The sequence below is a fragment of the Microtus oregoni genome, unplaced genomic scaffold, assembly GCF_018167655.1.
Source record: "Microtus oregoni isolate MIOR12 unplaced genomic scaffold, Mior012 000006F_ref0000085, whole genome shotgun sequence".
NCBI classification, from domain to species: Eukaryota; Metazoa; Chordata; class Mammalia; order Rodentia; family Cricetidae; genus Microtus; species Microtus oregoni.
The window spans coordinates 30,082,090-30,098,948 of record NW_024543065.1 but is presented as its reverse complement, the minus strand read 5'-3'; the positions used below and the strand labels follow the sequence as shown (position 1 = coordinate 30,098,948).

At 42.8% G+C, this 16,859-nt stretch overlaps 1 protein-coding gene across 1 annotated transcript in view; it reads left to right on the top strand.

The window, feature by feature from the left end:
• The window catches only part of Crybg1 (crystallin beta-gamma domain containing 1), a 57,225-nt gene that overhangs the window by 9,969 nt on the left and 30,397 nt on the right, over positions 1–16,859 (top strand). The window contains exons 3-6 of the mRNA XM_041653737.1: positions 2,416–2,463; positions 2,548–2,666; positions 5,737–5,896; positions 8,339–8,478. Of these exons, the coding sequence (XP_041509671.1) occupies positions 2,416–2,463; positions 2,548–2,666; positions 5,737–5,896; positions 8,339–8,478 (467 nt within the window). The remainder of the gene's footprint in view (positions 1–2,415; positions 2,464–2,547; positions 2,667–5,736; positions 5,897–8,338; positions 8,479–16,859) is intronic.

Below are 16,859 nucleotides of genomic sequence, written 5' to 3'. Positions count from 1 at the left end.
GAAACTGTAGATAACCTTTTGTCACTTTAAAAATAGCTTTGAACTCATCAGGCACCATGAGAGGTGCTTGAGCACAAACCTCCTCTGTCTCCCCTACTCCCACCGCCTATGCCCCCCAACGCTGAGGAATGAGCCCAGAGCTACACGCATGCCTATTAATCTCTCCAGCCTCCTTTTTACTTATAATCTCAGTAACTTACCCAGGCCGGCCTTGAACGTGTGTTCTTTATGCTTCAGTCTTTGGATGGAACTAGGGTATAGACCTAGACTTCTGGGGCATCTTCATCACCCTTTGACAATCTACCTATACCACATAGAAATCCTACCTTTTTTCCTCAAAAAAACAATGTCTCTCATGGAACAAAATTTCTGCCTGTCCATTTCCCATTCATTATGCCTTTGTTTTTGTTAATTATTCTTAGATTAGTTATTGTTTGGCATTAACCAAACAGAATCTGATTTTTAAAAATAGTTTTTCTCGGGTTGGGGAGATGGCTCAATTGTTGAAGTAGTGGCTTTGCAAACAGCAGGCATGAGGACTGGTTGGATCCCTAGAACTCATGTAAATTGTGTGTGTGTGTGTGTGTGTGTGTGTGTGTGTGTGTGCCGTGACCCACCTGTAATTCCAGTGTTGTGAAAGGCAGAGGCAAGGTCTCCAGAGCAAGCCTGTTAGCTAAATTAGTCCTTTTGGTGAGCTGTGGATTCAGTTGAGAGACCTTGCCTCGATATATAAGGAGATATATAAAGTGATACATGACATCTCCCAAAGTCAACCCCAGGTCTCCACACTCACAAACACATGTGTGTTCATATACATGGACATCACACACACACACATGAAACAGGAAAAGGTAGTTTCTTTCCGAAGTCAAGTCAGACAGCATGGAAGAAGAAATAAGAGTTTTCCTGACTTCTAGGTGTTTTACATTTTTTTTCAAAATGCCTTTCTTTGGGTCTTAGGCTTTGCTGATTATAGTTTATATTTAATATATTCCTTGGCTTTTGTTTTTAAATTTTAGGTTTTTCCTGCAGTTTACTGACTTCTCACTTATGCATACAACAAATCAGTGCATGCTCTTTTCCTTTCCAATAATTCATGCGGTGGGGGGGGGGGGGGTGGAGGGAGGGAGCTTGCTCAGACCCTGTGGTCATAGTCCACTGGTGTGAGGCAAGAGGGGTGAGATCAAAGGCAGGTCTTGGGAGAGGCATCCTGGCTAGCCTGGAAGTAGCCCCTGTTTTGTAATATTTTTAACTGTGTAATTATTATTTTATTATCTTACACATTACGGGTTTTACTGGTCTTGTCAGGGGATCTTGAAAATGATTACTCTGAAGCCATATAAAAAGGCACTTTGTCCATCAAAACAGGGGAGATTAAAAATACCATGTGCAGGACTGCTGAGGTGGCTCAGTGATTAAGAGCACAACTGGCTGTTGTTGCAGAGGACCCAAGTTCAATTCCCTACCAATGCATGGTGGCTCACAACCATCTTTAGCTACAGTTCTAGGGGAGCCAACACCCTTTTCTGACTTCCAGGGACACATGGTACACGTACATGCATGCAGGGAAAACATTCATACATATTAAAAAATAAGTCTTTTTTTAAAAATCGCATCCATGTATATATATTATACATGTGAAATATGTGAAATATATTATACCTCCTCTTTTTTCCTTTCTCTCTTGCTCTCCTGGGGATTGAACCCACAGCCTTGCACATGCTAGGTGAGTGTCTTACCATTGTGCCACATCCCTGGCCCTCATTTTATTTTATTTTTTTGTTTTGTTTTGATACAAAGAAGTCTTGCTAAATATGCACTTTGTAGCCTAGGCCGTCCTTGGGTTTGTGATCCTCTTGCCTCATCCTTTCTTGTAGCTGCAGTTACAAGAAAGTGCTCCTGGGCCCTGCCATGCATACTTTCCTTTAGACTAGTACTTGTCACGAGATGGAGAAGTTACTGTGGCAACACGGTGTTTATAGATCCGAGGAGGGTGTGCATATGAACACATCAAACCCACTTCTTTCTAAATAAATGACTAGACTATTCAATTCCTTTGTTTTTTAATTTAAGATTATTCAGGTTCTTTGAGGTAATCATGGTTTGTTCTTATTTGGTGAACTGATATAAAGCACAATTTTGACTTTTGGGCCCTGAATTTTCTAATATTGTTGGAAATACCCTAGACATATCAACAAGTAGAAGCTATAAGGGAAAATTCATTTGGAAAATCTTGTAATTCACTCATGTAAATTCAAAGAGAACACTAACTTCAGAGTTAAAGCGAGATCCTCTGCTTTGGTACTGATAAATGGTGAAGTCAATCTGTTCTGACCAAAGGAAGCTCAGGTGGAGAAAGACAGCTGCTCTGTAATGCTGTGATTGTTTACTGTCTTCTCGTTCCTTTGATTGCAGACTCTTAGAGGAAGTGCACACAGTAAACTCAACCCACGGCCTGGGAAGGTAAGGTTATTTTCATTTCTGGTCCAGGTTCTCTCTTGGTCTGATAAAGGGAGACATAATGGTTCAACATTCATTTTCTTGCAGATCGTGATATTCAGTGAGCCCGACGTCTCTGATGAGTGCATTGAGGTGTTTGGGGACATCAAGGACTGCAGCTCTTGGAGCCTCTCTCCAGTGATAGTTGTGAAAGTTGTCAGAGGATGGTAAGAGTGCCCTGCAGCTGCAGCTGAGAGTGGGTGTTAGAGTGCCCTGCAGCTGCAGCTACAGCTGAGAGTGGGTGTTAGAGTGCCCTGCAGCTGCAGCTACAGCTGAGAGTGGGTGTTAGAGTGCCCTGCAGCTGCAGCTGAGAGTGGGTGATAGAGTGCCCTGCAGCTGCAGCTGACAGTGGGTGATAGAGTACCCTGCAGCTGCAGCTGACAGTGGGTGTTAGAGTGCCCTGCAGCTGCAGCTTACCACAGGAGTCTGGCTTTCTCAATTGCTATTTGAACCTCACTGTTTACTTATGAGTGAGTCTTTATCAGCATAAATGACTTAAAGCATTGTTGGTGGTAAGATAAGAAACGAGTTTTGATTAGAAAAATGATATATGTTTATGATAAACAATCAGAACAATACAGTAGAACAAACCTACTCTCTTCGTGTATCGCCACATAATGTTGCTTTGAGTACACTGGGGCCCGTCATGTGGCTTTGACTCATGAGTATCTAATGACGTTGGTAAGAATTGCATTTGGGAGCTGGAGCAATGACTCAGCAGGAAGAGCACTCACAGCTCTTCTAGAGAACCTGGGTGTGGTTCCGAGCACCCATAGCTCTTGACTCAACACAGAACTCCAGGCCCATGAGCTCCAACATCCCCTTCTGACCTCTGCCGGTGCTGCATGCACACGATGCCCAGACATACTAGCAGGCAAAACACAACACAAAATCCAAACATGTAAAAATAAGTAAATCTTTTAAAAACATGTTAAAAGCCTAAAAACATAAGCAAAGCTGGATGTGGTGGCCATGTCTTTAATCCCAGCACTCAGGAGAGTTCCCAGCCAGCCTGGCCTTGTGTATCAAGACCTAGTCTCAAACACACACATGCACGCACACATGCGCTCATGCATCACAAAGCTGACAAGCTAGTCAGTGGGGAGCTGAGTTCCAGTCCTAGGACACACATGATGCTGGAAGAACACTGACCCCACTTGCGTGCCTTAGTTCATGTGCACAGGCCCATACAAAGAAAGTAAATTTAAAAAGTTGAGATAAGATCTCACTATGTATGCCAGACTCGCTCAAACTCAGAGATTAATCTACCTGTCTTTGTTTCCTAAGTGCTGGGATTAAAGGCATACACCACCACACCTAGACAATTATTTAAAAAGTAAATAAAATAAACCAAGCACTGGAGAGGTAGAGACAGGCAGGGCAGGCAGATCTCTGAGTTTAAGACCGGTTCTCTGGTCTACAGAATGAGTTCCAGGAAAACCAGAGCTACACAGAGACCCCCCCCCCCCCCCCCCCAGCCAGGGTTTCTCTGTGTAACAGTAACAGCCTTGCCTGTCCGAGAACTCACTTTGTAGACCAAGCTGGCCTTGAACTCACAAAGATTTGCCTGTGTGCCACCACCACCTGGCCAGAAGCTCTGTCTTGAAAAACCAAAATAAATAAACCAAACAAATTTCCAGGGAAAGATAAATAAATTCCTGACAGTTCAGTGATGCATTAACTTAAATTTTTAAGAGATTATAGCAGTTTCTTTTTTTTTTTTTAAGACAAGGTTTCACTGTGTAGCCCTGGCTATCCTGGACCTCTGTAGACTGGCCTCAAACTCAGAGATCCACCTGCCTCTGTCTCCCGAGTGCTAGGATTAAAGGAATGTGCCACCACTGTCTGGCTACCTTCACAATTTCTATTTTTTTTTAACTGGTTGAATTGTTTTTCAGAAATTCATAGGAAGTTCAGTAAAGAAGAACAATTGCGAACAAAATCAGAATATCATGTTTGTCTTCACTGCACACATCCACACCAGGCTGAGGTCAAGGCAGTAGGCATTGAACAAAATCAGAATATCATGTTTGTCTTCACTGCATTTATCCATCCACACCAGGCTGAGGTCAAGGTGGCGGGCATTGAACATTTATGAGTCATCTGGGCATTGACCTCACACATGCAAGACGAGGCAAGAACTCAACCACTGTGCTGTATCCCCAGCTACCTTTTAACATCATTTTGAAACATCATTTTGCCAAATTACTCGCCTGGCCTTGGGCTCACTGTGGAGCCCCAAGTGGCTCCTCTTGTGGTCCTTCTGCTCAGCGTCTAAAGTAGCTGGAGTGGCAGATTATATACCACCAGATCCAGCTATGACCTAAAAAGTTAGCCATGCCTTTTTAAGTCTCCATCTGACTAGTTACGCAACATCTTTTCTAAGAGGACATTTAATATTTTAATGTGATTTTAATGTGACATTTAATATTTTTAAATAGCGAAGCTATCCACTGGAAAAGTAAAATGTCCTTTCCTTATCAGATTAGAAGACTGGATATTATGCTAGAAACAACGTTTGCAAGACAATTGTGTTTGTAGTAGGAGAGTTATTGTCTCTTTTGCAACCCTTTTTGTCTAGTTTTGATGATCTACTTTCTAATAATATATATGTATAGGGGTAGGTTGGTGGGTCGGTGGGTATTTGTGAGGGCTTATGCATGTGAGTGCGGGTGCCCATGGAGTCCAGAGGCATCAGACCCACTGGAACTGGAGATAACAGGTGGTGCTGGGAGTCAAAATGCAAGAGCAGTCCTCACTCTTAGCCACTGAGCCATCTTCCCAACGCTTTCAGCAACACTTACTGGCTTTGTGAAGGTGTGAGTGAGCCCTCACTGTTTGCTGTGCCATTTTTCTTAGTACTGTGTGGTTGCTGGGAGAGTCTTTCAAAAGTACATATATGTTAACATATATATAGTTCTTTGTATCAGTATATCCATTGATTCAACTGTATACATTACAGTCTCTTTAAGAGAAACGTGTGGTAATATACCTGTAAAGGGAAAGCTCACCCAGAGAGCACCTATGATCATGGGTCAGTCTCCACTGTCGGGTCCATGACCATGAGCAGAACACCTGTATAGTTTTATAATTATCTGAGGCTTATAAAACCCAGTGAGACTGGTCCTAGGGAGAGCATACACTATTTCTAGTTGATGTACAATATGGCCTAGCCAGATTAAGGAATCACACCTGCCTCACTGTGACGGATAACAGCGTTCTGTGTTTTGTTCTCAGCTGGATTTTGTATGAGAAAGCCAATTTTGAAGGGAACTCTATCGCTCTAGAGGAAGGTGAATTGGAACTCTCTCATCTCTGGAGCATGGAGGATATTTTGGATGAAGAAGCTGAGCCTGATAAACCTACAGTTATTGGTTCCATCAGACACGTGGTTCAGGTTGGTTATGGGAAATGTGGACTTCATTCAGTACAGGGACCTGGGTGTCAGAAATAATTTTACTTAAAGGGAATCCTCATTTTGTGAAATAAATGGGAAAATATTCGATAGATATTCTTGGGATATGTGTTCTATAATGAAAATATTTGCATGCCATGAATTAACTAGGATAGAAAAGAAACATCCTAATCATTGGATATTTTTCATGATAAATCTATTAGGTAAGATTTCGCTCTGACATCTACTCACATCCCAAAGGAACACTTGGTTGAGTAACCTGGCTGTGATGAATTCTCTATGAGCAGCCTGTTTTTTTTTAAGATCTATTTTATTTTTTATGTGTCTGTGTGCCTACATGTGTGTCTGCAAATATATGCACAGGTGTCCATGAAGGCAAGAAGAGGGTTTTGGTGATACCTGGAGCTGGAGTTCCAGTTGGTTGTGAGCCGGTGGCGTGGCTGCTGGGATGCAAACTCTGGTCCTCTGGCATTGCAGCAGGTGCTCTAACTGATGAGCCATCCCTCCAGTCCCTTGCTTAGGTTTTTGATGGCTGCATGAAGTTCTGCTTTCCTGGAGGCATTTAAGGATATTTCACTTTGGAAAAGAAATCTAGAAATGGTTTAGCTCAACTCAGGTTTTATGTGGTTTTAAAAATATTATTTGACTCTCTCTCTGTGTCTTTGCTGCATTATTTGTATGCATTTCCATGGTGTTCAGGCTCGTAGTAGGCCCATAGCAGTGACCCTTGAACCCCTGAGCCCAAATAAATCTTCCCTCCAAACAACAAAACCCCAGATTTTTTTTCAAGCTATTTGAGGTTCATTTACAGAGGTGGGTAGAAGTTCCTGTTTATTTTTTGAGGAGGAAGGTATTGTCAGCATCTTCCTTTGTAAACACGTAATGTCTGGCGCCTCACAAATGGAAGATGAGATGACTTTATACCGTAGACTTAGATGTTGTAGAATGCAGTAGAGAAACGTGGATGGTTCTAAGGTGAGGTGAGGGAGGGTGGAAAACAGCTTTTGGCAGAGAGAAGTGCTGCCAACTTCCTGGATCAGTTTTTCTTACTGTTTCTTTTGCTTTAAGACAGCCTTGTGTAACTCAGGCTAGCTCTGCACTACTTCCTGATCATCCTGTTTCCACCTCACAAGCTAGGATCACAGGTGTAGCCCACTATACCCCTGGTCAACATTTCTGAGAAACTTAGGTGATGATCATTATTTATCTGTTAGTGGTGTTGACACAATCTAGCTGTGTAGCTCAGGCTCTCTCTGAAGTTGCAGCAATCCTCCTGCCTCTTGATGTCCCTAGTCCCCAGAATTATAGGCATCACCACCAAAGCCAGTTTAATTTTTAAGTAGAATACATAGTATGATAAGCCATATAAGATATGAGGAACACTATAATTTTATGTGTATGAGTATTTTGCCTCCATATAGTCTGTGTATATGGTCCACTGTTGGAACCTCCAGGTCAGTACTGGGAATTGAACTGGGGTCCTTTACTACAGCTATAAGTGTTCTTAACCACTGACCCAACTCTCCAGCTCTGAGGAACACTATTCTAACATGTCTTCTCAATGGAATATTGTGCATATCTTTTACATTTATATAATACACATATAAGTTATATGTATATATAATACAAATTATATTGTGTAATTTATGCTATATATGTACACACATAAAATTATATGTATATTATAGCAGACACACCTACATTTTGATACACCCAAGGGCATGAAACAGTGGCAAGAATGAAGAGATTTATAAAGTGCCATGGGTGTATTTTTTGTTTCTACATGTTAAGCCAAACCAAAGTCCCAGTCAAGGAAAGTCACTATGGAGTGATTATGGGCACAAAACCATAGTTGAGGAAGACCCTAAGTGTAGACTTAGGCTAGGGCCACAAGACTTCAGAGCAAAGGAACCAAAAGTCTTCTGACCAAGGAACATGCCAAGAAGGTGCCTTCCTGGTGGCCCTTGAATGTGACCCTGAGATGTGTCATCACAGCAGGATGTGACCCAACAGAGCCGTGTTGTGTAATGAGTGTAAACAGGAAGGGGAGAAGATGCAATGGCAGTGCCCCGTGGATTGTATGTGTATTTTCAATTTGCATTTTAAGGGGCAGGAGGGATGACTCAGCAGTTAGGAGCACCTGTTACTCTACAGAGGACCCAAGTGAGTCCTCAGCATCCACATGGACCGATTCATGACTGTGTAACTCCAGTTTTGGGTGATCGGATGCCCTCTTCTGGCCCCCACCAGCACAAGGCATGCATGTGGTACATACATACATTCAGGCACTCATACACACATGTTAAAAATTTTTAAATAAAGATTTTAGTCAGCTGTAAGAGAAAGAACAATGAGTTTATTACAAGTTCAACACACGATATACTTATTATATATGTAATATATGTGTATGTATATTTTTTTCAGGACTACAGAATTAGTCAGATTGACTTGTTTACGGAGCCGGAAGGGCTAGGACTCCTGAATTCCTACTTTGATGATACTGAGGAAATGCAAGGCTTCGGTGTGATGCAGAAGACGTGTTCCATTAAAGTGCACTGGGGCACGTAAGTCTTCTGTTTCCAATGCAGATGTAATGAGGCTCCGTCAGATCCAAACGCCAGTCCCCATGCGTATGCTTTTCCTGCAAGTGTTTCACCTTCTGAGCCATCACCCCAACCCACCCACCCCCTTTTCCTGCACTGGGGCTAATCTTAGGCTAGGATTTCACCACTAAGCGATATCCTAGCCATGGAAGCCACATTTTTAACCTAGGATTTTTCACTTATCACAGAGAAACCCGGCCACTCAAAGCTGAGTAATCAGTATTTCAAGCAGGATGGGGTCAAGGTGAATGCATTTCTTTTGCCACTGTTACACAATGCTGTTCTGTTGGCTACATAAGCCCAGGAAACTGTAAGAGTATTTTGAAGGCAATGGGAATATCTGAGACAGGGCAGGTGAGGATACAAAGTAGAGGCACAGGACAGAGCCTATGGTCATTAAAGTGGAGCTCAAAGCCCCAGGCATGTGGAAGTATTTGCTGGAATGTTAGAAAAACCCCTATCAACATTGCTTGGCATTTTATGTAAAATCTTTTTCTTTAGAAAAGTTATTTATTACCTGCTGGGTGGTGACACACACCTTTAATCTCAGCACTCAGGAGGTAGAGGCAGGTGGGAGGATCTCTGTGAGTTCAAGGCCAACCTGGTCTCTAAGAGCTAGCTCTAGGACAGGATCAAAAACAAACAAACAAACTACAGAGAAACCCTATCTCGAAAAACCAAAAAGGAAAGGAGAGAGGGAAGGAGGGAGGGAGGGAGGGTAAAATTATTACAATTTATTTTTTATTTATGGTATATATGGTGTGTGTATGTGGCATGTTTGTGACGTGTGTGCTATGGAGTATGTGTGAAAGTTAGAAGACAACTTTCAAGAATCAGTTCTCTACTTCTAACATAAAGGCCCCGAGTACAGAACTGAGGTCATCAGGAATCTACCCCACTGAGACATTTTGCTCAAATCTCTTCCCTTTTAACATTTAATTTTCACGTGAATTTTCTGAAATACATTATTAGTTCAATGGTAGTGTGCTAAATATAACTATATATTCAGAGAACATTGACAGTTTTTTTTTATGAATGGAATATACAGCCAAAGGTTTCATAGTCTGTCTTGTAAAGTGATCTAGGATATCTCTGAGCAAATGAGAAAGTGCTCATTAGTCATGCCGTGGCATTCTGTTGGCCACTATGAATCTCAGTTTGCTGTTGTAATCATGGGGAAGTGGTTTGATTGTGTAGATTGGAGGAACTGAGTAACCTGCAGATCACAAACTCTGGTTTTTAGTCCTCAGGAATCATGAGCTGAAACATTCAGGTGACCATAGGAAGCGTGACTGTGGAGGCTTTGACTTGGGGGTGGGTAGCAGCCATCTTCGAAGAAATGAACTTTAGACATTTCACTTGTTTTGTGGTGCTCCATAGTGGTCCCAAGGAAGCAGCTAGACACCGGAGGAGTAGACTTTGGCTTCCTAATGGTTGAAATGAAAGTGAATTGCCTTGTTAGGTATAGAGTTTCTTGTCATAGGAGGTACTCTAGCAGAAGACAAATAACATTTTATCTAGAACTTTATAGGAAGGGATAAAGTATAGATTGGCTACCTTTATGACTGTTTGTTCTTTTGTTTGAGTGTCCCTAGAAAATTATAGTAGGTTGTTCTAGGAGATGGCTTGTTTGTTCGCGGCTGCTCAGCCCCGAAATAATCACACAGAAACTATATTATTTGCAATACTGTTTGGTCAATAGCTTAAGCATATTTCTAGCTAACTCATATCTTAAATTAACCCATCTCCATTCATCTGTGTGTTGCCATGAGGCTGTGGCTTACCAGGTAAAGTTCTGGTGTCTGTCTCTGGTGGGGCTATATGGCTTCTTACCGACTCTGCCTTCTTTCTCCCAGCATTCAATTTAGTTTTCCTTGCCTAGCTCTGTTCTGCCCTGCTCTGCTATAGGCTCAAAGAAGTTTCTTTATTAGCCAATGGTATTCACAGCATACAGAGGGGAATCCCACATCAGTAGGTAAATGTACAGTTGAAATAAAAGAAGTATCCAGTAGACAGGTTAAGACTGAACACCCTCCCCCCAGCCCCCAGCAGCCAAGTGTGCTCCTTCCCTGTCTGTTCCCTCTCTTAGGAAACAGCTCTGTCTTAGTTCATTTTCTGTGACCATGGTAAATACCACATGCTGAGAGCTTAGGAGGAATACAGTTTGTTAGCTCACAGATTTAAGGGATGGGAGGCATTGAGTGAGGGCCTTCCTGCTGGTGGGGCCTATGAAGTCCCAAGGCAGTGTAGGGCCTTGTGCCAATGTGCGGGCAGAGGGGTGTGCACAAGAAACAGCCAGCCTGGCTACAGTAACAGCCACACTGAAATAACCCATTAGTAGTCCATGAATGGGTGACTTTATGAGAAAGAGGCCCCCTGACTAAATCTGACTGAATTACCTCTTGAAGTTCCTGTATGATCCTCTGTCTTAGTACCTTCCAGTGGTTAAATTTGAATATGGCATTTTGAGAGGTATATTCCCTCCTCTCCATAAGTAAGAGAACAGCAGGGAGGGCATGGTGATGGCTTGCCATCAAGTGAAGGGCCCTTAGTAGGGCACAATTGAGGATTGCTGGCTGCCCTATAGAAAGACACTGTCAAGAGGGGAGGAGAGAGAGGAAAATGGTTGGAGGCAATTCCAATCTTGCCGGCAAGAGATGATGATGGCAGAAAGTGATGAGGCCTGAAATACAATTTTTTGTTTTTATTTATTTATTTTACATCCTAACTACAGCCTCCCCTCCCTCCTCTTACTCTCTCTTCCCCCCCTGCCCCACACCCAATCCTCTCCTCCTCCATATTTGGTCAGAAAGGGGCAGGTTCATGGTCTACAAAGTGAGTTCTAGGACAACCAGCGCTATTATACAGAGAAACTCTGTCTTGAAATACAAACATGCAAACAAAAACAAAAGAAAAAAAGGAGAAGAGAAAGGAAAGAAAAGAGAAAAGAAAGAAGAGAAGAAAAGGAAAGGAAAGGAAAGGAAAGAAAAAGAAAAGAAAAGAAAAGAAAAGAAAAGAAAAGAAAAGAAAAGGCAGGCCTACCCTATGCATCAGCAAGCCTGGCGAATCAAGTTGCCATAAGATCAAGCACCTCCCCCTGTATTCAGGCTGGACAAGGCAATCTAGCATGAGAATTTGGCTCCTAAGAGCCAGTCAAAGCACCAGGGACAGCCCCTGCTCCCATTGCAGAGCAAGCTATACAACTGTCATATATATGCAGAGGGCGTAGATCAGTTCCAGGCAGGCTCCCTTGTTGTTGGTTCAGATTCCATGAGTTCCCGTGAGCCAGGCTAGCCATTTCTGTGGGTATTCCTGAGATGTTCCTGACACCCTAGCTCCTACAACCCCTCCTTCCTCTCCTCTGCAGGACTGGCAGGACTCCCAGAGGGCGGCCCAATGTTTGGCCCCGAGTCTCTGAATCTGCCTCCGTCACTGAATAAAGACTCTTAAAGGCAGAACTGACAGTATTTGCTGATCAGTTTTAGATAGGTGCAGGGGGCTGGGGCTGGCCTGGTCTGAGATGGAGATCTTCAGAAACGGTGTGGGAGGGAGAGTGAAATTCAGTAGTTTTGGACAGGTTAAATCTGAGATCCACTCCGAGTTCACAGGAGGGGCAGGAGGTAAGTGGAAGTGTAGGCCTGGATTGCAGGGAAGGGTTACAGGGAGCACTTGGGACTGTTTCACTTAGAGAAGTATTGAAAGGGCTGTGGGTGTAATTCAGCGTTAGAGCACTTGCCCAGCATGGGGAAGACCAGGAGGTCGGTCCCCAGCACTGCAGCACAGAGAAAAGATTTAATGTGTAGAGCAGATAAAGGCAAGTTTTAAAAAGGAAAATGACCATTGAGCCTGCTTTCAATTAGGTACCCCATTAGATCCCGAAGGCCAGTGGATGGGGTTGAGGTTTTGAAAAGACTTTATGTGCCTTAGGCACTTTTATGTTGGGAGATTGGGAGAAAATGTATGAGTCTAGCAGAAGAAAGCATCTTTATGACCACTGCCTTTGGATGTCCCCTTCAGCTGTTCATTTCTGTGCCAGGGCCTCCTGAAAGCCGCCTCTGATTGTTCAAAGTCCAGCTTACTGAGCTTGGTTGGCGAGCTCAGGACATTAATGCTTTTATAGAGCCCAAGGAAGTCTGGGTGAGCTGATAGGATTGTTTGTATGTGGCTTACTCTCTGTATCCACCCAGTCCTCCCCAGGTACCACACCCAGCCAGGGTGGGAGGGTTTACCTGCTAGCAGGCACTCCTCATTCTGCGGCTGCTGGTACACCTGTGCTCTGGGTCCTAGAGGGGGCGGGGACTTCTCTGTATCCCATTAGGAAACATGTTCCTGGGCCTGTTCACTTCTGGATTAAGTTCCTCTGCACACGTGCAAGGGTGTAATTGGCCTTAACAGATTCTTTCTTGAAGAACTGAGTAATTCTTTACTAAATTTGCCTTTCAAATTCTGTTGCTTATGAATGATTTCTAAACCTTCACTTTAGTGTCTGGCTAATAGCAACACCCACCCTCCCTGAGGCAAGAGCAGGCTTGCATAATGCTAGGGTATATGTTAATAAAAACAAAGAATTTTAGAACTCCATAGGGAGCAGATGGTTCAAGCAAGGAAGGCAGGCTGGCTGCTTTGTCTGGACCAAAGTTAACATTAGTTGGAGAGTTCCAGCGCTTTGAAGTGAAGAGACTCTTTTTTCACTAGCCCAGTGTGCTTTATTATTTTTACTGTGAAGGAGTTGATGTCTGTCATCAACAAGAACATATGTGTATATGCTCATCTGGGAGCCTAGTAATGGCACAAACCCTTGTGAGTCTGCCACCCAACTCAAGACTCCCAGCTCTGTTACAGAACTCTGACATTTGTTCTGGTCCTATTTCCTCACTCTGCACATACATAAACTCTGCTAAGACTACACACATCCATTGGTTTGCCTGTATTTCTGTGTTTTTCATTGCTTTGTCATAGTAACTAACTACATGTGTTCTACTGTGGAACTTATTATATTAGTACCCATTTGTATTTCATGGGCTTTCAAACATTAGACAGGATAGTTCAGGAAATGCCTGCCTACCATCCGCTAGATTCAGTGATTGTTCGCATTTCCCATGTTTGTTATCTCATTTGTTTGCTTTTGTTTGCTTAGTCAGGGTTTCTCTGTGTAGCTCTAGACGTCCTGGTGCTCACTCTGTCGACCAGACTGAACTCAGAGACCTGCCTGCCTCTGCCTCCCAAGTCCTGGGATTAAAGGTGTGCACTACTGTGCCCAGCTTCGTGTTTGTTATCTTTTCCTGTCAGTTGACTGTACAGATATTTGTTCCTTTGCTCCCGCAGACTCAGTCTGAATCTCTTTATAATGAAATAATAGCTCTCACTTTACCTAAGAAAATTAGCATTGTATCCTATGAAAATATGACATCCCAGAACCACATCTTCCCAGTTGCCTCCAGCCTGTCTTTTATAGTTTTTGTTTATTTTAAATCAGGATCCAGAGCCAGATATAGTGGCACATGCCTGATGTGTCAGGCCCAGGCAGTATAAAGTGAGTTCCAGGTTAACTTGGGCACCTTAGTGAGAGACATTGTCTCACCCTAACCCAAAAAGTTCCAGTGAGAGTCCCTCCTGTAAGTCCATTTGTTTTTTCTGCCTCTGAAAGTCTCTTTGCTGCTCAGGCCAGACTTCTTGTATCTGTGTAGTATGCGCACCTGTGTGTGCCAGTGTGCTTGCCTGTTCATGCATGAGCCTGTAGTTGTCATCTAGACTGACAGGGTGGTGAGGCCCAGGGATCTAGCTGTCTCTCTCCTTGATAGCTGGGACCGTAGAAGCATGCAGCTATGCCAGACTTTTTTGGAGCAGGACCTGTTTCTTTTCTTTCTTTCTTTTTTATTTTATAATTTTTTGAAGTTAAATAATTACATTATTTCCTTCCTTCCCTTCCTCCCTCTAATTCTTTCTCAATTGTTCACACTTGCAAAAGCGCGCGTGCACACACACATATGCACAAATATGTATTTCTAAATATATAAATACAACCTTCTCTGTCTTATATGTGTATATTTGTGTGGTTTGGGGGCTGATCATTTTGATTGGGTAACCAATTTGGGGGCTCTTCCCTGGGGAAGGCTTTCTCCCGCTCTCAGCACCTTAGTTGTTTATAATTCTAAGTCTAGGCTGGGGACCTTATAAACTTACCCTCTTCCATGCTAGCATGTTTATTGGTGTTGTTCATGTCTTGTTTAGACAGCTATGCTAATGAGACTTCATGGATGTGGCTTCTTTGAAATTCCCAGAAGATTCAATCTCACAGCAAACTCCCGGTTCCTCCGGCTCTTACAATCTTTCTGCCCCCTCCTCTGCAATGATTCCTGAGTCTTAGGTACAGGACAAGCCAGGTTTTAAGAGCATCAGCCAGGTGTCTTAGAGCATGGTCTTTTCTGAGTATTTATTTTCCCCTGATCCTCTTATGATCTATATTGTCTAAATGTTCTCTGTACAAAGGGTTAGGTCCAAAGATACAGTTAGATTTATGGTGAACAGTTTTGGCAAGGGTACTTCATGTGAGGTGGTGCCATGCATTTATGCTGTATCAACACATGACAAAATAGCCACCTGCCTACCGATGACAAAGAGTTTGCTTGCCTAGTTAGTTTGGCGCTTTCCCACATTTCCCCCATTGCAGAATTATTCAGAAGTTTTGAATAACCTCATATTTAATCTTCAGTTAATTTTCATAAATATTAGGCTCGTGTTTATGTCCAACCACATCTCCTAGGATCCAACGGGGCATGTTTGGTTTAGTTTTGCCTGCTAGGTGGTCAGCTACTAGTTCCTTGTTCTAAAAACAAGCACACACAATAAGACAGATTTTTCTTATGGAACTAAATGGTATTTCTAAAGGAATGATAACACATTTTAATATACAGATCAGTGGCCACTGTTTATCAGTGTTATACTATGTATATATGTTTGTGTATGTTCTTTATGCATACATTCATACACATTCATCATGTTCTTTATGCATATACTCATGCACATTCGTTGCATATGTTCCTTATCCATACATTCATGCATGTTCATCATGTATGTTCTTTATGCATACATTCATACACATTCATATTTGTTAAAAATAAAAATAAGCCCATGCTTCTTGACAGTATAGTTGATATCACTCTGAACCATAGTTTTCTTTTTCTTATTTATTTATTTATTAAAGATTTCTGCCTCGTCCCCTCCACCGCCTCCCATATCCCTCTCCCTCCCCCAATCAAGACCTTCCTCATCAGCCCAAAGAGCAGTCCGGGTTCCCTGCCTTGTGGGAAGTCCAAGGACCTCCCACCTCCTTCCAGGTCTAGTAAGGTGAGCATCCAAACTGCCTAGGCTCCCACAAAGCCAGTACGTGCAATAGGATCAAAACCCAGTGTCATTGTTCTTGAGTTCTCAGTAGTCCTCATTGTCCGCTATGTTCAGCAAGTCCAGTTTTATTCCATGCTTTTTCAGACCCAGTCCAGCTGGCCTTGTTGAGTTCCTGATAGATCATCCCCAATGTCTCAGTATGTGGGTGCACCCCTCGCGGTCCTGAGTTCCTTGCTTGTGCTCTCTCTCCTTCTGCTCCTGATTTGGACCTTGGGATTTCAGTCTGGTGTTCCAATTTGGGTCTCTGTTTCTGTCTGCTTTCATCGCCCGATGAAAGTTAATATCCAGGAGGATGACTCTGTCTTTCTTTGGGTTCACCTTCTTATTTAGCTTCTCTAGGATCACGAATTATAGGCTCAATGTCCTTTATTTATGGCTAGAAACCAAATATGAGTGAGTACATCCCATGTTCCTCTTTTGGGGTCTGACTTACCTCACTCAGGATAGTGTGTTCTATTTCCGTCCATTTGCATGCAAAATTCAAGAAGTCATTGTTTTATACTGCTGAGTAGTACTCTAATGTGTATATATTCCATACTTTCTTCATCCATTCTTCCGTTGAAGGGCATCTAGGTTGTTTCCAGGTTCTGGCTATTACAAACAATGCTGCTATGAACATAGTTGAGCATATACTTTTGTTGTATGATAGGGCATATCTTGGGTATATTCTCAAGAGTGGTATTGCTGGGTCCAGGGGTAGGTTGATCCCGAATTTCCTGAGAAACCTCCACACTGCTTTCCAAAGTGGTTGCACAAGTTTGCATTCCCACCAGCAATGGATGAGTGTACCCCTTACTCCACAACCTCTCAAGGAAAGGCTATCACTGGTGTTTTTGATTTTAGCCATTCTGGCCGGTGTAAGATGGTATCTTAAAGTTGTCTGGATTTGTATTTCCCTGATCGCTAAGGAAGTTGAGCATGACCTTAAGTGTCTTTTG